The sequence below is a fragment of the Macaca nemestrina genome, chromosome 15 (assembly GCF_043159975.1).
Source record: "Macaca nemestrina isolate mMacNem1 chromosome 15, mMacNem.hap1, whole genome shotgun sequence".
NCBI lineage: Eukaryota > Metazoa > Chordata > Mammalia > Primates > Cercopithecidae > Macaca > Macaca nemestrina.
In genome coordinates this window covers 15,840,163-15,862,235 of record NC_092139.1, presented here as the reverse complement: position 1 = coordinate 15,862,235, position 22,073 = coordinate 15,840,163, and the positions used below count along the sequence as shown (strand labels likewise).

General features: G+C 42.8%; 1 protein-coding gene across 2 annotated transcripts in view; it reads left to right on the top strand.

Moving 5' to 3' along the window:
• LOC105470707 (ARF guanine nucleotide exchange factor 2) overlaps window positions 1-22,073 on the top strand; it is a 115,662-nt gene that overhangs the window by 41,118 nt on the left and 52,471 nt on the right. Inside the window, exons 8-16 of one of the 2 annotated variants that reach the window (XM_011722911.3) lie at window positions 278-426; window positions 3,587-3,717; window positions 5,243-5,477; window positions 6,444-6,543; window positions 7,264-7,403; window positions 9,192-9,300; window positions 10,438-10,621; window positions 19,066-19,177; window positions 19,717-19,922. In XM_011722911.3, the coding sequence (XP_011721213.1) occupies window positions 278-426; window positions 3,587-3,717; window positions 5,243-5,477; window positions 6,444-6,543; window positions 7,264-7,403; window positions 9,192-9,300; window positions 10,438-10,621; window positions 19,066-19,177; window positions 19,717-19,922 (1,366 nt within the window). Of the gene's footprint in view, window positions 1-274; window positions 427-3,586; window positions 3,718-5,242; window positions 5,478-6,443; window positions 6,544-7,263; window positions 7,404-9,191; window positions 9,301-10,437; window positions 10,622-19,065; window positions 19,178-19,716; window positions 19,923-22,073 lie in introns of both variants that reach the window. The other variant, XM_011722910.3, reaches the window with a different exon arrangement.

Sequence of the window (22,073 nt, the reverse complement as noted above, 5' to 3'; positions counted from 1 at the left end):
GCATTACACAATTCTGGAGGCACCATTGATCTGGAGAGAATTGTATATTGCTGTGGCCCTGGCAGTGGGGCTGTGGATAACAAACACTCATAAAGCTTAAGCATCACTTTGGCCAAGGCTTTTCCAGGATTGTGTCAGTCATGGGCTGGTGGCACAGGAAAAGGGGAAAAAGCAACAGCTGGGAGGCTCACGAATAACTTCTTTTTGGTGTCAAGCAGCCTTTTAGGGTAAGTACAGTACTAATTTGGCTATGACTTTGTATTTGTGTTTTAAGAAGCAGCGGAAAAGCATGGTCTGACAGAACCTGAGAGAGTTCTAGGTGAACTGGAGTGTCAGGAATGTGCTATTCCCCCAGGAGTTGATGAAAACTCACAGACCAATGGAATAGCCGATGACCGGCAGTCCTTGTCATCAGCAGATAATCTGGTATGTTAGTGATCATCCTCTGGATTCATTGCCATTTTTACTTTTTCAAAAAATGCAGAATAAAATCTTCCCTCAAAAGAAGCAACTAAAATAAGCAAGCCCTATTCATTTATTAGTCACAGAGTTCTGGGCCAATATTCTTTGTATTAGCAGGTTCAGTTCTTAGAATGTGCTAATGTTGCTTGGTATATAACATCATTATTAAACCCTGTTTACTCAGACTTTTAACACTTAAATTTCTTGCTATTTTTCTTCTCTCTCAAAATAGTATACATTCATTATAGGAAAATAAAATATATAGTTACCTGTCTTTCCTTCTCTGTATTGGAAAGTCAGTATGTATAGGAAAGCCATCCATAACCCATAGATTGCCCTTGTTAACATCTTACCTATATCCTTCTAGATTTTTCTCCATCTCACATATTTTACCACTTAAATAGAATAATACAGTGTGTATCCTGTGTTGCAACCTGCTTTTTAAACAATTTATATTATGAACATTCTCTCAGGCCCGTAGATATGTCCGCCACATTATTCTTTTTAGTAGCCTTATTGTTCTCTTAAAAATTGCTTTAAAATTAAATATAAGCATTCAAAATAGGAAGTAATACGATGTGACTGTCGCTCAAGACCCCACTTTCTTTGTCTTTTTACCAGTGTTTCTCAACCTTTTTCATTATTGCTCCTTCCTCCAAGAAAACTTTGTAGACATTTTTTCCTAATCATCATCCCCCGTTAAGTTGTAATGCCACCAGTAAACTGGATATCCATATGCAACATGTATATCTATGCTTTATACATAAAAAGAATAAGGATTTGTTGTTGTTTATTTGAGACAGAATCTCATTCTCACCTAGGCTGGAGTGCAGTGGTGTGGTCTCGACTCACTGCAGCCTTCACTTCCTGGGCTCAAATGATCCTGCCGCCTCAGCCCCCTGAGTATCTGGGGCTACAGGCATGCACCACCATACTTGGCTAATTTTTTATTATTATTTGTAGAGACAGGGTCTCACTATGTTGCCCAGGGTGATCTTGAACTGGGCTCAAGCAATCTGCTCACCTCAGCTTCCCAAAGTGCTGGGTTTACAGGCATGAACCACTGCATCCGACCAGAATAAGGTGGTTTTTTGGTTTGTTTTTGTTTTCTTTTTTTTAACCCCCTTGAGGACGCACTTAAATCTATACAAGGGACTCATGTTATATAATAAGCGGCAGTTTGCTTTGTTTACTCAACACTATATGGTGGGCATCTTCCCCTATCAGTGTATGTAGAGCTAACAAAAATTTTTAATGGCCATGTGAAATTCTGTATGGATCACTGTAATCTATTAACCAATTCCCTATTGGGTTTTTAGATTATTCCAGTTTTATCATAGGAAATGCTTCTATAATGAATATCCTTATAGATAACTCTTAATTCCTTCTTAGGAATAAATTCCTGCGAGTAGTATTGATGGTTCAAGAGTTGGAAGTTTTAGCTGAGTGTAATAGCATGCTTCTGTATTCCCAGCTACTCAGGAGGCTGAGGCTGGAGGATCGCTTGAGCCCAGAAATCCAGCCAGGGGAACATAGTGAGACCCCATCTCATAAATAAATAAATAAATGTAGTGAGATCATGTCTCATAAGTAAATGAATGAAAGAGAGTGGGAGTTGGAAGTTTTAAGGCTTTTGATCCTTAACACCAAGTCAGTCTTCTGGGAAGGTACTGCTTGAATCCCTGTCCACCTTTAATCTCTCAATACCCATTTTCCCATTCTCTCATTAAAACTAGGCAGCAGCCTTTATTCACATCTTTGCTAGTCTGATAGGAGAAAGCTCCTACCCTAATGATGAGTAATAAGGCCATTTATGTTTCTTTATCATTTGCATTTATTGGTACATTGCTTATCCATTTTTTTCATGTGGGAGGAAGGTTTTCATATTTCCTTAATGAATTATAAGAATTATAAGAACTTTTATATGTGGGGGATATTATCTTTATTATATGTTAAAAAATTTTTATTTATTTATTTTTTTGAGATGCAGTCTCGCTCTGTTGCCCAGGCTAGAGTACAGTGGCGCAATCTCGGCTCACTGCAAGCTCTGCCTCCCAGGTTCACGCCATTCTCCTGCCTCGGCCTCCTGAGTAGCTGGGACTATAGGCGCCCACCACCACTCTCAGCTAATTTTTTGTATTTTTAGTAGAGACGAGGTTTCACCATCTTAGCCAGGATGGTCTCGATCTCCCAACCTTGTGATCTGCCCACCTCAGCCTTCCAAAGTGCTGGGATTACAGGCGTGAGCCACCGTGTCTGGCCAAAAAATTTTATTTTTATGTTTTGTTTTTAAATGTAATTTACCTTTTTTTAGGTGAAAAAAGTTTATTTTGTAATACCTATCCTTTGTTACCCATTTATCCTGCAATAGCTGCAACAGTATTCTTTTTTTTATTTTTATTATTATTATTATTTTTTGGTCACCCAGGCTGGAGTGCAGTGCCGCGATCTCGGCTCACTGCAACCTTTACCTCCCAGGTTCAAGCGATTCTCCTGTCTTAGCCTCCCAAGAAGCTGGGATTAGTAGAGACGAGGTTTCACCATGTTGGCCAAGTTGGTCTGGAACTCCTGACTTCAAGTGATCTGCCTGCCTTGGCCTCCCAAAGTATTGGGATTACAGGCGTGAGCCATTGCACCTGGCTTACAATAGTGTTCTTAGAACTACCTTTCTTACCCAAGCTAATGTAATTACCTGTATTAGTTTTGGTTTTTTTACAGCTTAACTTTTGATCATGGTTCATTTTAAACCACCCATACCAACTCTGAAGAACAAGGAACAAGGTTGTAGAATTGCTGTGATGGCTCCTCCATAGCTCCTATTTTGTCATATCCTCCCCTCCCCCACATCCTTCGTCTCCCTATTAAATAGAAGAATTTTAATTTCCATGAGATAATTACATTTCTTAGTTTTGATAAGAGTTATACTTTTGTTTTGTCCTCTCCCTTTTTATTTTTTGAGATACGGTCTTACTATGTTCCCCAGAGTGGAGTGCAGCAGTGCCATCATGGCTTACTGCAGCCTTGACCTCTTGGGCTCAATGGATCCTCCTCCCTCAGCCTCCGGAGGAACTAGGACTACAGGTGCGCGTCACCACACCCTGCTAATGTTTGTTTCTAATCCTAGGAATCGGATGCACAAGGACATCAAGTGGCTGCCAGGTTCTCCCATGTTCTGCAGAAGGATGCCTTCCTTGTGTTCCGCTCCCTGTGCAAGCTGTCCATGAAGCCCCTTGGTGAAGGCCCTCCAGACCCAAAGTAAGCAGACAGCAGTTCTTGGCCATCTTCAATCCAATGATCCAGCAGCACATGGTACTGTGTTTCATACTCCCCTTGTTCCAAGAATTTTCAGTGTTGTGTCTCTTTGTCAGTGTAAGTGCAGGAATGGTTTTACAACTTTCAGACTCATGCATTCTCTATAGTCCTTTCATATTGAATTGTCTCTGTATCCCCACCAACCAAGATTTTGCCCAGTTTTGCTTTTCTTGGCATATGAATGCTAAAAACAGTCTGTTTGTTGAACACATAAAAAGCACATTTTTACTAGCTAGAGGATTGAATCTCCTGATGTGGGGTGGGGAGGGACAGGATACCTGCAAACCTCAGTTCCCTGTTGTGTTTGGAAACCTCTGCTTCATCGATACAGATCTAAGCCCCAGATTGGGACACAGGGAAGCCAAACATTTCTTTATAGTAAACAAACTACTACAAGGATGTCAGTGCTGTGGAGTGAAGAAAGCAGAGGCTTCAGAGCCAGAAAGAGCTGCATTTAGATCTTGGCTCCTCCACCTGAGAGCAGTTCCTTGGTTATATGTCTTACCAAGCCTCATCTGAAAAATGGGAATATGGAAAATCATCTTACAGGATTGATTAAATGAAATATCGGTGTTGTCCTGAGCATGGGGCCTTGTACTTTATAAATTGTCACTGTCGTTCCTGTCATTAGTCATTAATAATAATCTTCAATTCATCTATTGTGAATGCTGCTAATACTATGATAGGTATTAGGAAAATAGGCCAGGTGTGGTGGCTCACGCCTATAATCCCAACACTCTGGGAGGCCGAGGTGGGTGGATCACTTGAGGCCAGGAGTTTGAAACCAGCCTGGCCAACAAGACAAAACCCCATCTCTACTAAAAATACAAAAATTAGCTGGGTGTGCTGGTACGCACCTGTAATCCCAGCCACTCAGGAGGCTGAGGCAAGAGAATCGCTTGAACCCAAGAGGCAGAGGTTGCAGTGAGCCGAGATCGTGTCACTGAACTCTAGCCTGGGCAACAGAGCAACAGTAAATTTTAAAAAATAAAAATAAGTGTTAAGAAAATAGTTCATGAAAATGTACCATTTCTTACCATACCTGAACTCAGGGATGGGCAGCGGTGAGGGAGGGCTGTGAGGTAGGTGGATAAAGAGCACCGTCTTCATGGTGTGTTAAGATAGGGTGAGCCAGGTGTCTCAGCCTCCCACAAGTGATGTAAAGTCATTGATTCTCTCAGTGCAGTTGTAGAACCTGCTCTCCAGAATCAGTTGACACTTTGCTCCTGCTGTATTCTCTACTTTGTGATGGAGAGAGACAAAAAGGAATTGGCAGCTCTTGTTCTCAAAGGGCCTGCAATTCCAGAAGGACCCACCTCATGCCATCTGCCCTGATTCTCCTGACATTTAGGTGCTATTAATTCTTTAAACTTCTGCTCATTGGTAGAGGAGCAAGGCCTTCTCAAGAAACATACTGTTTGACATTTTTTCTTTTAGCACTGTTATGGTTTTTCATTTTCTTTGCCAGATCCCATGAGCTGCGTTCCAAGGTGGTTTCCCTGCAGCTGCTCCTCTCTGTGTTACAAAATGCTGGCCCCGTATTTAGGACTCACGAGATGTTCATCAATGCAATCAAGCAATATCTCTGTGTGGCCTTGTCCAAAAACGGCGTCTCTTCAGTGCCTGATGTCTTTGAGCTGTCTCTTGCCATTTTTCTTACTCTTCTTTCAAACTTTAAAATGCACTTGAAAATGCAGATAGAGGTATGGACTCCAAAGTTTTTTCATTTGATTGTTTACTATTATTAATAATAATACTCAATGTTGAGAATGCTGCTAATATTATACACTAAGCATTAGGAAAATGGTTCGTGAAAATGTTTCATATCTTACCATCCGGAACTCAGGAGTGGGCAAGGGCAGGGAGGGTAAATGGCATACTCATCAGCTGGCACCCCAGTAAATCAGAACTTTTTAAATGAGTAAGAGAGTATCTTTTTATAAAAAGTTACTGCCCTCAGGCTGGGCACAGTGGCTCATGCCTGTAATCCCAGCACGTTGGGAGGCTGAGGCGGGCGGATCACGAGGTCAGATTGAGCTCATCCTGGCTAACATGGTGAAACACTGTTTTTACTAAAAATACAAAAAAATTAGCCGGGCGAGGTGGTGGGCGCCTGTAGTCCCAGCTACTCAGGAGGCTGAGGCAGGAGAATGGCATGAACCCAGGAGGCGGAGCTTACAGTGAGCTGAGATTGCGCCACTGCACTCCAGCCTGGGCAACAGAGCGAGACTCTGTCTCAAAAAAAAAAAAAAAAGTTACTGCCCCCAGATCTTATGTGCCTTTCATTTTAACCAAAGGATATGGGCTATATGCTGGGCTCGCCCCTTAAACATGTCTGTTTGGTCTGTAAATTGTTTGAAATCATTTAGATTAGTTGCCAAATTGAGAAATCCTATTTTACATGAAACTCCAGATTTCTGGTTTCTCTCCAAAAAGTCACAACATGGGTCCTGCATTTCCACTTGGCAGCTCCCCTGATGGCCCCTACCCTGCCAGCCGTCCCCACCAAGGCCAGGGTCCTGACGCTGCCCAGCCGGGCGGGCACTCCACTCTCCTGCCCAGGGTGCTTTACTTACTGCAGGATCGGGTTGGCTTCTGAAGACTTTGGAGGTTTTGAGCCCTGGTTGAAACTGTTAATTAGTGTCCTCCTTTGTCTTTATGTCATATAGGTCTTTTTCAAAGAAATTTTCTTGAACATTTTAGAAACATCAACAAGTTCTTTTGAGCACAGGTGGATGGTCATTCAGACTCTGACGAGGATCTGTGCAGGTATTTTCACCTGGGGACACTCATCCACTGGACTTTTGATGCTTTAATTTGCCAAAGCTCAGATTAAGACTTTTAACTCCTCCTTTTAGAGTTTTAAAGAAGGATTGGAAATAAAAGGCTAATTCTAACCTAGTCCTGTCCCACCTCTCCTTTTTTAGAGGATGACCAACTCAGGCTGGTTTGCCAAGGACTTCCTGGTTTTAGCACTAAGTCTCATGTCCCAGAAACCCCCTAATCTCATCAAACTGGAACACTTGGTTACATTACCTACAAGCTGAGTACTGTTAGTCACAGGACCTAAGATATTGGTGCTGCCAATTTTTGATTGGGTGCTATGGTAAATGTGGATTTACCTTACACTATACAATTGTGTGGCCTCAAAGTAAGCATCCTGCTTGTCTGGCATCTAATGTATTTTTATAAGAGTGACACAACTTTAAGAGGTGGATCAGGCAATTGTTAGCCCCTTCCTTGATGAGAAAAGTGAGCCTTGGACGGGTGGAATGAACCGCCTGAGATTTCAGTTTGCTCAGAAGCGGGCCTGAAAACAACCTCCTCTCTGCCAGCTTCCTAGTACTTCCAACATGTGTTTCCTGAGTGAGATGCGGCCACTGGAGCCTGTAGTTCACTGGGGAAATTTGTTGGCAAACATCTTGTTTGATAAGAAAACATAACTGCTATTTGATCAGAATTTCTGATACTTGTATGTTATTTTCCAAGATGCCCAGTGTGTTGTGGATATTTATGTCAACTACGACTGTGATTTAAATGCTGCTAACATTTTCGAGCGCCTTGTAAATGATTTATCCAAAATTGCTCAGGGAAGAAGTGGACATGAGCTGGGAATGACACCTCTGCAGGTAAAAACACTGTGGACACTCAATTGTATTAAAGTTTATTCATTCCAATAAACATTTATTGAGTGCCACCACATGCCAGGCACTGTCCTTGATACAGCAGTGAACAAAACAGGCATACGTATTCTCACATTTCCTGCCATCATAAAACGACATTAAAGAAGTCAGTTCAGATGATCATAAGGTCTGCAGAGAAGAATAAAGCAGGGACGGCAGAGAGGAAGTGCTGGAGGTGGGGTGCTGTAATTCTTAATGGAGTCATTAGGGTAGTATCCCTTAGAAGGTGACCTTTGAGCTGAGACCCGTAGGAAGCAAATTCATTCTCAGTCACCCTTCCAAAGGAAAACAGGATCCCAGTCTGCAATAGAGGCAAAGGAGATTGGCTAGGAGCAGAATACCTTATTAGAGCACCTACAAAGAAAATAGGATGCTTAACTCTAGGTTTCTGAATGAACTGGTCAGAGGGTCTCCGACCTCCTTGGAATTATGTGTGGAATTTTGGTGTATGGGCATTTTTCCTAAAAGATGGTCATAGTTGTCATTAGAATCACAGAAATCTGTGCTGTCCGAGATGCTGTTTTGAATCTAAAATATTTGCAGTTTTTTTAGATGATCTGCAACTCATATTCAACTTGTTATTTAAGAATGCTGGCCGGGCGCGGTGGCTCAAGCCTGTAATCCCAGCACTTTGGGAGGCCGAGACGGGTGGATCACGAGGTCAGGAGATCGAGACCATCCTGGCTAACACGGTGAAACCCCGTCTCTACTAAGAAATACAAAAAACTAGCCGGGCGAGGTGGCGGGTGCCTGTAGTCCCAGCTACTCGGGAGGCTGAGGCCGGAGAATGGCGTGAACCCGGGAGGCGGAGCTTGCAGTGAGCTGAGATCCGGCCACTGCACTCCAGCCTGGGCTACAGAGCGAGACTCCGTCTCAAAAAAAAAAAAAAAAAAAAAATGCTATTTATTTTTGAAAATCAGTATTTTTATTTACTTAAAGGGTGAGCCTTAAAATGGAATGCATTTGTGGGTGTTTAGGGGATATGTTGTATCCAGAGTCACTTGCAGCATAATTCAAGGTTCTTTTCTCCTTTTTTTCAGAGTCACTGGTTGAGACCTTGTTATTTGTGTGTGATTTTTTTTTTATTTTTATTTTTGGAGACAGAATCTCGCTCTGTCACCCAGGCTGGAGTGCAGTGGCATGATCTCAGCTCACTGCAACATCCACCTCCCAGGTTCAAGTGATTCTCCTGCCTCAGCCTCCCGAGTGGCAGGGATTACAGGTGGCTGCCACCACACCCGGCTTATTTTTGTCTTTTTAGTAGAGACGGGGTTTCACCATCTTGTCCAGGCTGGTCTTGAACTCCTTACCTCAGGTGATCCCCCCGCCTCAGCCTCCCAAAGTGCTAGGATTACAGGCGTGAACCACAGCGCCTGGCCAAGACCTTGTTATTAAAAAAATAATAATAAAATTTAAAGTTTTTTTTTTAATCACACAAGCAATGAATGAAAACTTCTTTTGAAAATCCAAATAACGCTGTTCATTTTAGGAAAACACATGTCCCATATTTTTGCTGCTGGAGTGTTTATAATGAGCATCTTTAGAGATGTCCAGGGTTTTCGCAATGTATCCTTGATACTTGTCACTTCTTAGCTCTGGGTTTGTTTCATCCTTAATAGCACTGACTGTCAGTGATTTATCTCATAGCCTCACTGGGGTCCGAGAAAGCCTCATAGATGTCTGTTCTCTTTGTTTTTCTCTTAAGTCTCTTTCCTGTGTCACTTCGTCCCTTAGGAGCTCAGCCTGAGGAAGAAAGGCCTGGAGTGTCTCGTGTCCATTCTCAAGTGCATGGTGGAGTGGAGCAAAGACCTGTATGTGAATCCTAACCACCAGACCAGCCTCGGTGAGACAGCGTTGCTGCCATACCCACCTCCATTCCTAATAGGCTCCTGTGACTGCTGGGAACAGTTGTCTTAGTATAGTTGTTTTAGAATTGAAAAAGCCTTTTTGGTTTGCTAAATACCTATATTATTTTGAAAGTTCTGCTTTTTAATGCATCTGGAGTTGTGTGAAGTTATGCTGTAACTTCATTGTTTCAAATGCAGAGCCAGTTGCTCCAGTGCCTTTTTAATAGTTGCTCATTCCCTCACTGATTCAAAGCATCACCTTTATGATACACCAAATGTTCCTATGTATGTAAGTCTGTTTCTGGAATTTTAATTTTTTTAAAGAGACAGGGTCTCTTTCCATTACCCAGGCTGGAGTACAGTGGTGCAGTTGTAGCTCACTGCAGCCTTAAACTCCTGGGCTCAAGCAGTCCTCCCACCTTAGCCTCCCAAAGCACTGGGATTACAGATGTGAGCCATTGTGCCTGGCCTTCTTTCTAGATTTTCTATTCTGTTCTGTTTGTCTGTTTTAACACCAACACCACACTTGTTTTTGGTATCTTGTAGGGCAAGTCCTCCTATTCATTGTTCTTTAAGTTGTCTTGCTCGTTATTTTGCCTTTTTTACACTTTCATGTGAATTTTAGAATTAGCTCATCAAGGCCTGGTGTGGTGGCTCATGCCTATAACCCCAGCACTTTGGGAGGCCGAGGGTGGTAGATCACGAGATGAGGCATTGAAGACCAGCCTGAACAACATAGTGAAACCCTGTCTCTATTAAAAATACAAAAAATTAGCTGGGTATGGTGGTGGGCGCCTGTAATCCCAGCTACTCTGGAGGCTGACGCGGGAGAATCACTTGAACCTGCAAGGCGGAGGTTGCAGTGAGCCGAGATTGCGCCACTGCACTCCAGCCAGGACGACAGTGTGAGACTCCATCTCAAAAAAAAAAAAAAGAATTAGCTCATCAAGTTCCATGAGGAAACAAGTTTTTAAGTAAAGTATCAGATACTAAGGTTTCATGCTTATAATCTTTATGGTATAGAGTTGTTGCTATTACAGGTCTGGGAAAGGGAGCCATGCAGCCAGACCTAGCTCGGCTATGTCTGTCCCCCACCTGCTTATTTGGCTTCCTTTACTTTTACTTCTCTGCAGGTCAGGAGAGGCTCATGGATCAGGAAATGGGGGATGGGAAAGGCCTTGACATGGCGAGACGGTGTAGTGTGACATCCATGGAGTCCACAGTGTCCTCAGGGACCCAGACAACTGTTCAGGATGACCCCGAGCAATTTGAGGTCATCAAGCAACAAAAAGAAATCATCGAACACGGCATCGAGCTGTGAGTGTGGCTGCTGTTAACTAGCAGGGATTCTAGCAAAGCCATATTTTCTCTGGGAACCTGGGACTGATTCCTGAAAAGGAAATGCCTGTTTACAAAAAGGCTGATGCTGGCACTTGTGGCTGAGCCTGATTGAGCCAGGCAATCAGTGAATGAGCGTATGTGTGTGTGTCTGTGCACAGAGACAGAGAAAACTTTAATACCTTTGTGTGGTTGATGCAGCCTTTTTTCCCCCCTTTCTAATGAAAATAATAAAACCTATTTAGAAAATACAGAAAAGTATAAAGTAATAATGTAAAAATCACTCATAAAATTACTGCCCGAGATGGCCCGGCGCAGTGGCTCATGCCTGTAATCCCAGCACTTTGGGAGGCCAAGGTGGGCGGATCACGGGGTCAAAAGATCGAGACCATCCTGGCTAACACGGTGAAACCCCGTCTCTACTAAAAATACAAAAAATTAGCTGGGCGTGATGGTGGGTGCCTATAGTCCCAGCTACTCAGGAGGCTGAGGCAGGAGAATGGCATGAACCCAGGAGGTGAAGCTTGCAGTGAGCTGAGATCGCGCCACTGCACTCCAGCCTGGGCAACAGAGACTCTGTGTCAAAAAAATTACTGCCTGAGGAAATCACCATTGGTGCATTTTTTTTCAACTGTATATTATGAAAAATTTCAACTTAGCAAAAAATTACCGTTTGTCTTATTTTTTTTTAGGTGTGTTATTTTATTTTATTTTCTTATATTTTAAGTTCTAGGGTATATATGCACAACTTGCAGGTTTGTTACGTAGGTATACATGTGCCATGTTGGTTTGCTGCACCCATTAACTCATCATTTACATTAGGTATTTCTAATGCTGTCCCTCCCCCTGCGCCCCACCCCGCGACAGGCCCCCTATGTGTGATATTCCCCGCCCTGTGTCCAAGTGTTCTCATTGTTCAGTACCCACCTATCAGTGAAAACATGCAGTGTTTGGTTTTCTGTCCTTGTGATAGTTTGCTCAGAATGATGGTTTCCAGCTTCATCCATGTCCCTGCAAAGGACATGAACTCATCCTTGCTTATAGATGCATAGTATTCCATGGTGTATATGTGCCACATTTTCTTAATCCAGTATGTCATTGATGGACATTTGGGTTGGTTCCAAGTTTTTGCTACTGTGAATAGTGCCACAATAAACATATGTGTGCATGTGTCTTTATAGTAGCATGATTTATAATCCTTTGGGTATATACCCAATAATGGGATTGCTGGGTCAAATGGTATTTCTATTTCTAGATCCTTGAGGAGTCGCCACACTGTCTTCCACAGTGGTTGGACTAGTTTACACTCCCACCAACAGTGTAAAAGTGTTCCTATTTCTCCACATCCTCTCCAGCATCTGTTGTTTCCTGACTTGTTAATGATCGCCATTCTAACTGGTTTGAGATGGTATCTCATTGTGATTTGGATTTGCATTTCTCTGATGACCAGTGATGATGAGCATTTTTTCATGTGTCTGTTGGCTGCATAAATGTCTTCTTTTGAGAAGTGTCTGTTCATATCCTTTGCCCACTTTTTGATGGGGTTGCTTGTTTTTTTCCTTGTAAATTTGTTTAAGTTCTTTGTAGATTCTGGATATTAGCCCTTTGTCAGATGGGTAGATTGCAAGAATTTCCCCCATTCTGTAGGTTGCCTGTTCACTCTGATGGTAGTTTCTTTTGCTGTGCAGAAGCTCTTTAGTTTAATTAGATCCCATTTGTCTGTTTTGGCTTTTGTTGCCGTTGCTTTTGGTGTTTTAGTCATGAAGTCCTTGCCCATGCCTATGTCCTGAATGGTATTGCCTAGGTTTTCTTCTAGGGTTTTTATGGTTTTAGGTGTAACATTTAAGTCTTGAATCCATCTTGAATTAATTTTTGTATAAGGTGTAAGGAAGGGATCCAGTTTCAGCTTTCTACATATGGCTAGCCAGTTTTCCCAGCACCATTTATTAAATAGGGAATCCTTTCCCCATTTCTTGTTTTTCTCAGGTTTGTCAAAGATCAGATGGCTGTAGATGTTGGTGTTACTTCTGAGGCCTCTGTTCTGTTCCATTGGTCTATCTCTTTGCTTTGGCACCAATACCACACTGTTTTGGTTACTGTAGCCTTGTAGTATAGTTTGAAGTCAGATAGTGTGATGCCTCCAGCTTTGTTTTTTTTGCTTAGGATTATCTTGGCAATGCGGGCTCTTTTTCGGTTCCATGTGAACTTTAAAGTAGTTTTTTCCAATTCTGTGAAGAAAGTCATTGGTAGCTTGATGGGGATGGCATTTAATCTATTACCTTGGGCGGTATGGCCATTTTCATGATATTGATTCTTCCTATCCATGAGCATGGAATGTTCTTCCATTTGTTTGTGTCCTCTTTTATTTCGTTGAGCAGTGGTTTGTAGTTCTCCTTGAAGAGGTCCTTCACATCCCTTGTAAGTTGGATTCCTAGGTATTTTATTCTCTTTCTAGCAATTGTGAATGGGAGTTCACTCACGATTTGGCTCTCTGTTTATCTCTTATTGGTGTAAAGGAATGCTTTTGATTTTTGCACATTGATTTTATATCCTAAGACTTTGCTGAAGTTGCTTATCAGCTTAAGGAGATTTTGGGCTGAGACAATGGGGTTTTCTAAACATACAATCATGTTATCTGCAAACTGGGACAATTTGACTTCCTCTTTTCCTAATTGAATACCCTTTATTTCTTTCTCTTACCTGATTGCCCTTGCCAGAACTTCCAACACTATGTTGCATAGGAGTGGTGAGAGAGTGCATCCCTGTCTTGTGCTAGTTTTCAAAGGGAATACTTCCAGTTTTTGCCCATTCAGTATGATAACTGGCTGTGGGTTTGTCATAAATAGCTCTTATTATTTTGAGATACATCCCATTGGTACCTAGTTTATTGAGAGTTTTTAGCACGAAGGGCTGTTGAATTTTGTCAAAGGCAAAATTTTCTGCATCTATCGAGATAATCGTGGTTTTTGTCGTTGGTTCTGTTTATGTGATGGATTACATTTATTGATTTGCATATGTTGAGCTAGCCTTGCATCCCAGGGATGAAGCCGACTTGATCATGGTGGATAAGCTTTTTGATGTGCTGCTGGATTCGATTTGCCAGTATTTTATTGAGGATTTTCGCATTGATGTTCATCAGGGATATTCGTCTAAAATTCTCTTTTTTTGTTTTGTCTGCCAGGCTGTGGTATCAGGATGATGTTGGCCTCATAAAATGAGTTAGGGAGGATTCCGTCTTTTTCTGTTGATTGGAATAGTTTCAGAAGGAATGGTACCAGCTTCTCTTTGTACCTCTGGTAGAATTCGGCTGTGAATCCATCTGGTCTTGCACTTTTTTTGGTTGGTAGGCTATTAATTATTGCCTCAATTTCAGAGCCTGTTATTGGTCTCTTCAGAGATTCAGCTTCTTCCTGGTTTAGTCTTGGAAGGGTGTATGTGTCCAGGAACTTATCCATTTCTTCTAGATTTTCTAGTTTATTTGCATAGAGGTGTTTATAGTATTCTGTCATGGTAGTTTGTATTTCTGTGGAATCAGTGGTGATATCCCCTTTATCATTTTTTATTGCATCTATTTGATTCTTCTCTCTTTTCTTCTTTATTAGTCTTGCTAGCAGTCTATCAATTTTGTTGATCTTTTTTGAAAAAACAGCTCCTGGATTCACTGATTTTTTTGAAGGGTTTTTGTGTCTCTATCTCCTTTAGTTCTGCTCTAATCTTAGTTATTTCTTGCCTTCTGCTAGCTTTTGAATTTGTTTGCTTTTGCTTCTCTAGTTCTTTTAACTGTGAGTTAGGGTGTCAGTTTTAGATCTTTTCTACTTTCTCTTGTGGGCATTTAGTGCTATAAATTTCCCTCTACACACTACTTTAAATGTGTCCAGAGACTCTGGTACGTTGTGTCTTTGTTGTCATTGGTTTCAAATAACATCTTTATTTCTGCCTTCATTTCGTTATTTACCCAGTAGTCATTCAGGAGCAGTTTGTCCAGTTGCCATGTAGTTGTGTGGTTTTGAGTGAGTTTCTTACTCCTGAGTTCTAATTTGATTGCACTGTGGTCTGAGAGACAGTTTGTTGTGATTTCTATTATTTTACATTTACAACTATGTGGTCAGTTTTGGAATAAGTGCGATGTGGTGCTGAGAAAAAGGTATATTCTGTTGATTTGGGGTGGAGAGTTCTGTAGGTGTCTGTTAGGTCCGCTTGGTGCAGAGCTGAGTTCAATTCCTGGATATCCTTGTTAACTTTCTGTCTTGTTGGTATGTATAATATTGACAGAGGGGTGTTAAAGTCTCTCATTATTATTGTGTGGGAGTCTAAGTCTCTTTGTAGTCTCTAAGGACTTGCTTTATGAATCTAGGTACTCCTGTATTGGGTGCATATATATTTAGGATAGTTAGCTCTTCTTGTTAAATTGATCCCTTTACCATTATGTAATGGCCTTCTTTGTCTCTTTTGATCTTTGTTGGTTTAAGGTCTGTTTTATCAGAGACTAGGATTGCAACCTCTGCTTTTTTTGCTTTCCATTTGCTTGATGGATCTTCCTCCATCCCTATATTTTGAGCCTCTGTGTGTCTCTGCATGTGAGATGGGTCTCCTGAAGATAGTACACTGATGGGTCTTGACTCTATCCAATTTGCCAGTCTGTGTCTTTTAATTGGGGCATTTAGCCCACTTACATTTAAGGTTAATATTGTTGTGCGTGAATTTGATCCTGTCATTATGATGTTAGCTGGTTATTTTGCCTGTTAGTTGATGCAGTTTCTTCCTAGTATCGATGGTCTTTATACTTTGGCATGCTTTTGCAGTGACTGGTACCAGTTGTTCCTTTCCATGTTTAGTGCTTCCTTCAGGAGCTCTTGTAAGGCAGGCCTGGTGGTGACAAAATCTTTCAGCATTTACTTGTCCGAAGGATTTTATTTCTCCTTCACTTATGAAGCTTAGTTTGGCTGGATATGAAATTCTGGGTTGAAAGTTCTTTTCTTTAAGAATGTTGAATATTGACCCCCACTCTCTTCTGGCTTGTAGAGTTTCTGCCAAGAGATCCGCTATTAGTCCGATGGGCTCCTCTTTGTGGGTAACCCAACCTTTCTCTCTGGCTGCCCTTACCATTTTTTCCTTCATTTCAACCTTGATGAATCTGACAATTGTGTGTCTTGGAGTTGCTCTTCTCTAGGAGTATCGTTGTGGTGTTCTCTGTATTTCCTGAATTTGAAAGTTGACCTGCCTTGCTAGGTTGGGGAAGTTCTCCTGGATAATATCCTGAAGAGTGTTTTCCAACTTGATTCCATTCTCCCTGTCACTTTCAGGTACACCAATCAAATGTAGATTTGGTCTTTTCACATAGTCCCATATTTCTTGGAGGCTTTGTTTCTTTTTACTCTTTTTTCTCTAAACTTCTCTTCTCTCCTTATTTCATTAATTTGATCTTCAGTCACTGATACTCTTTCTTCCACTTGATCAAATCAGCTATTGAAGCTTGTGCATGCATCACGTAGTTCTCATGCCATGCTTTTCAGCTCCATCAGGTCATTTAAGATCTTCTCTATACTGTTTATTCTAGTTAGCCATTTGTCTAATCTTTTTTCAGGGTTCTTAGCTTCCTTGTGATGGGCTTGAGCATCCTCCTTTAGCTCGGAGAAGTTTGTTATTACCAACTTTCTGAAGCCTACTTCTGGCAGCTCGTCAAAGTCATTTTCCATCCAGTTTTGTTCTGAAACATTGCTGGGGAGCAATTGCAGTCCTTTGGAGGAAAAGAGGTGTTCTGGTTTTCAGAATTTTCAGCTTTTCTGCTCTGATTTCTCCCCATCTTTGTGATTTTATCTACTTTTGGTCTTTGATACTGGTGACCTACAGATGGGGTTTTGGTGTGAATGTCCTTTTTGTTGATGTTGATGCTATTCCTTTCTGTTTGTTAAGTTTTCCTTCTAACAGTCAGGTCCCTTAGCTGCAGGTCTGTTGGAGTTTGCTGGAGGTCCACTCCAGACCCTGTTTGCCTGAGTATCACCAGCAGAGGCTGCAGAACAGCAAATATTGCTGCCTGATCCTTCCTCTGGAAGCTGTGTCCCAGAGGGGCACCCACCTGTATGAGGTGTCAGTCAGCCTCTACTGGGAGGTGTCTCCCAGTTAGGCTACATGGGGGTCAGGGACACACTTGAGGAGGCAGTCTGTCTGTTCTCAGAGCTCAAACACCATACTTGGATAACCACTGCTCTCTTCAGAGCTGTCAGACAGGGATGTTTAAGTCTGTAGAAGTTTCTGCTGCCTTTTGTTCGCTATGCCCTGCCCACAGAGGTAGAGTCTACAGAGGCAGCAGCCCTGCAGAGCTGTGGTGGGCTCTGCCCAGTTCGAGCTTTGCTGGCTGCTTTGTTTACGTACTCAGGCCTCAGCAATGATGGACGACCGTCACCCTGCCAGGCTGCTGCCTCACAGGTTGATCTCAGACTGCTGAGCTAGCAGTGAGCAAGGCTCCGTGGGCGTGGGACCTGCCGAGCCAGGCAGGGGATATAATCTCCTGGTGTGCCGTTTGCCAAGACCATTGGAAAAGCGCAGTATTTGGGCAGGAATGTCCCGATTTTCCAGGTATGGTCTGTCACGGCTTCCTTTGGCTAGGAGCGGGAAATCCCCCGACCCCTGGCGCTTCCTGAGTGAGGCGATGCCCCACCCTGCTTCAGCTCGCCCTCTGTGGGCTGCACCCACTGTCTAACCAGTCCCAGTGAGATGAACCAGGCACCTGAGTTGGAAATGCAGAAATCACCATCTTCTGCGTTGATCATGCTGGGAGCTGCAGACCGGAGCTGTTCCTATTCGGCCATCTTGGAACGGAATCTTACTTGTTTTATTTATGTGTATATTTTTCTGAACCATTTCAAAGTGATTGGTAGCCATCATGAGACCTTAACCAAATCTCTTTGAAAAATAAAGGACATTCTCCCATATAACCACAGCGTCATCATCACAATCATTGGTAAATTTTTATGTGTTTCTTTCCAGTCTTTTACACACATCAACACATACACAATCATATATTCCAACTTGTGAATGATTAGTTAACTTAGTAAATTGAACTTAAGAGTTGAAGTTACAGTACTCACTTATTAACTGACATGTTTCATCTTCTCATTTCTGCTGTCACCACCCCACCTCCCTCCAGTGTATTCTGCCCACAGCAGCTAATCTTTTTAAAACATAAATCAAGTCTTATCACTCTCCTGCCTAAGTCATTCAAGGTTTCCTGTTCTGTATCGTGGCCTGACCCAGCCTCTGGCCTCCGTTGCTGATCTCATCTGCCAATTCCCTTGAGTCACACAATGTATTTTCAGTCCATTGAACACCTCCAGCTCTTTTCACCATGGTGCCTTCTGCTTAAAATTCTCTTGCCTCTTTTCATCCCTCAGACTTGGTAAAACATCTCTTCCTCAGAGGCCTGTAGCAACTGCACTATCTAAACAGGTCCCAAGTTAATTTCCTTCCTTGCCCCATTCGTGTCTTTCATGATGCTTGCCAGTTTGTGCTTACCCATGAATATCACCCTGCAGCTCAGGCCTGGTAAATAATAAGTTGAGTCTATACATTGGTTAGCTTTGCCTTCCTTTAACAGGAAATAAAAAATAGAATGGGCATGGTGGCTCACGCCCGTTATCCCAGCACTTTGGGAGGCCAAGGTGGGAGGATCACTTGGAGTTCCAGACCAGCCTGGTCAACACAGTGAGACCCTGTCTCTTAAATTAAAAAAACAAAAACAAAAGCAAAAAAAGTAGAGAAAGAAAAAAAATAAATACAAAATAACATGCTTAACTTTGTATTTCTCTCTCAAGGAAATCCAAAAGCAGACAGTCTAAGGCTGCTACGGTGGCTCTTAAGGACATCATAGATCCAGGCTCCTTTTATCTGTCTGCTTCACCATACTTAGCCAGAGAGGGTGGTCTCATGGTATAAGATGACTGCTGGAGTACCAGCCATCCCACAAACATTCTGGAGAAGAGGAGGGAAAGAACAAAAAGAGGAAAGAGCAGACTTCCCACCTGAGTTGACTTTGTTTAAGGGTCCTTCCTAGAAGCACCCACACCACTTCTGCTCCTGCCTCGCTGGCTGAAAGTTTATCACATGGCCATCCTTTATTTAAGGGAGGCAGGGAAATGTTGTTTTTATTCTACGTGGCGGTGTGCCCAACTAAACATGTAGGGTTCTGTTAGTGTTGAGAAGGAGATAGTGGATATGAGGTGACAACCAGCAGACTCTGACCAGGTGTAGCTGGGTCAGAAATTGAAGACGGAATTTGGGAAAGCTGCCAGTACAGACATGACCTTGCTAGCTTATATGTAATGGCATGTTCATAGTATTCTGTTATAATTTATCTCAAATACCAGCTTTTGCTATCCTCCAGATTTTGAAATAAGCAACTTGTGTCCCATCTCTGCTTGAAACAGGTTCAACAAGAAACCCAAGAGGGGGATCCAGTTTCTCCAGGAGCAGGGCATGCTGGGAACGTCAGTTGAAGATATAGCCCAATTCCTGCACCAGGAGGAGCGCCTGGATTCCGTAAGGCTGGGGGTGTAGCACTTGCATGTGAGTTCTGTCAGGTGATTGTGAGCCCTCACCAGTTTTAACCTCGAGATTGGCTGGCCCTGAGTACATTGTCTATTGTCCACCCCCTGGTTACAGCAGTCCTGCGTATCCCTGTGGCTAGTGTTGCAGAAAGCTCTTTGATGGGAATAAACTAGCCTCCCAGCAAGTGGCTGCATATTTGCTGGAAAAGTATCAGAGCTGGAAGTGTTCCTTGACTGCCGGAAACAGTTCTTCTGGCTGCCTGTCTGCAACTAACCTCCTGAGTGTGCCCCATCATTCTCTCCATTTTAAGTCTGTTGTGCCTCCTCCTCTTCCTTCATCCATGCAGGACAGGCTGCTTCTGGAATGGGTGGGTGGGTGGACAGGTCAGGGAGTTCCCTATCTTTTTTAGCAGTCCAGCCTATTCTGGGCAGTTAGGGCCAGGCTATTCTGACTCCACCCTTCGGCTGCTGGGTTTTGCTGTGGGTTTGTATTTGACAATTTCTAGATATAAGTGAGTGTGTATGTTTTAGACCCAAGTAGGCGATTTTCTGGGAGATAGCACAAGGTTCAACAAGGAGGTGATGTATGCCTACGTGGACCAACTTGACTTCTGTGAAAAAGAATTTGTCTCAGCCCTGCGGACATTCCTAGAAGGTTTCCGCCTACCTGGGGAAGCCCAAAAGATTGACCGATTAATGGAGAAGTTTGCTGCAAGATACATAGAATGCAACCAAGGGTGAGCACTGATTTTGAGTCCCTCCCAGATCATCTGTTTGCCTGCCTCAGAACACTAATTTTAATTTGGTTGGGGTTTAATCTTTGTATATCTGTGCCAAGCAACCGAAGCTTTTGTTTACTGTGGGCCAGGCACTGTGCTAAGGGATTATTTCACGTAAGACCTCACAGCAATCTGTTTATGTCCCTATTCTATGGACAGAGAGATTGAGGACCAGAGAGGTTAACTTGCCTAAGATCACGCAGTTAAAGCCCATGCTGTTAGCAACTGTAAAAGAGTAGTTTCATAAGTTGAGAGGAGACAATTGGGCACCTCTTCCCTAATCAAAAACAGTTCCCCTGATTTAATATATGGGGTAGATCTCAAGGATATTGGGTTTTTTTTAATTACATACTGATGACAAGGTTACAGAAATAGCTACATAAGTAATGAAAACCATCAAAGTGCATGATTTTATCTGGGGACCTTTTTTGATGGGCGGTTCGTGATTTTGTAAGAAGTGGAAATAGGAAGAGGAACAAACCATTATTAAATACCCCCTGTGTATGGGCCATGCCATGGGTTTTACATGCATTTAATTTAATGAATGGCAAGCCCAGGAATAGTATCCCTGTTTTACAGATGAGGAAATTGAGAATCTGAGAGATTAAGCAGCCTGTCCAAAATTAATCAGCTAGTAAGGAGCAGAGCCAGGATTGAATATGGATTTCTGTAACTCAGAAGCTCATGTTTGGGCTGGACACAGTGGCTCTCGCCTACAATCCCAGCACTTTGGGAGGCTAGAACGGGCAGATCACTTGAGGTCAGAAGTTTGAGACCAGCCTGGCCAATATGGTGAAACCCCATCTCTTCCAAAAATACAAAAAAAAATTAGCTGGGTAATCCCAGCTACTCGGAGGCTGAGGCAGGACAATTGCTTGAACCTGGGAGGCAGAGGCTACAGTGAGCCAAGATTGCACCACTGCACACCAGCCTGGATGACAGAGGTAGATTCTGTCTCAAAGAAAAAAACTCATGTTCTCTCCACCGAACATTAAATTAGAAATATGTCGGCTGGGCGCGGTGGCTCACACCTGTAATCCCAGCACTTTTGGGAGGCCAAGGCGGGTGGATCACAAGATCAGGAGATCGAGACCATCTTGGCTAACACAGTGAAACCCCGTCTCTACTAAAAATACAAAAAAATTAGCTGGGTGTGGTAGTGGGTGCCTGTAGTCCCAGCTACTCGGGAGGCTGAGGCAGGAGAATGGCGTGAACCTGGGAGGTGGAGCTTGCAGTGATCTGAGATCATGCCACTGCACTCCAGGCTGGGCAACAAAGCGAGACTCTGTCTCAAAAGAAAAAAAAAAAAAAAGAAAGAAAGAAAGAAATATGTCTGAATATACTGTGACCATGATGTGGAAATTGTTCAGTAGAAACTATTTTTTTTGAGACAGAGGGTCTTGCTCTCTTGCCCTGGTTGGAGTACAGTGGCGTGATCACAGATCACTGCAGCCTGGATCTCCTGGGCTCGATCAGTCCTCCCACCTCAGCCTCCTGAACTGCTGGGACTACAGGTGCATGCCACTGTGCCTGGCTAATTTTTTGTATCGTATTTCTGCAGAGAGAGAGTTTCACCATGTTGCCCAGTCTGGTCTTGAACTCCTAGCCTCAAGGGATCCCCCTGCCTCGAACTCCCAAAGTGGGAGATTTACAAATGTGAGCTACCACACCTGGTTGAAACATTTTAATAACCGTTTTGCCTCTCCAGTCAACTTTGTTTTCATATTAATTGCTCCCAGTCTTCCAAGTATATGGCAGGCTGTCCCCAGGAGGTGGCAGGATTGGCAAAGGCAGCATATGATCATTTTAACCAAAGGGACATTAGAACTCTCTGTGAAGGCATAATTAGATGCTGTTTACTTTAAACGTATCTCTTATGTGGACCTGGAAGCCTTGGTCTGTTTTGCTTAGTCGGTCAATATGTGACCCAGTTTCATCTCATACTAAAATACCTTTGTTGTGTTCTTCAAAATTTCTACTGTTTCTGTTATGGACAGTTTGGACAGAACAGTTTCTAGCTTCAGCCTCATATTGTATGAGGCTGTGCATCCACATGTTGCTGTCCTTCTCTTCTTGACTAAGGCAAAAAAGTCAGACTTCACCAGCATA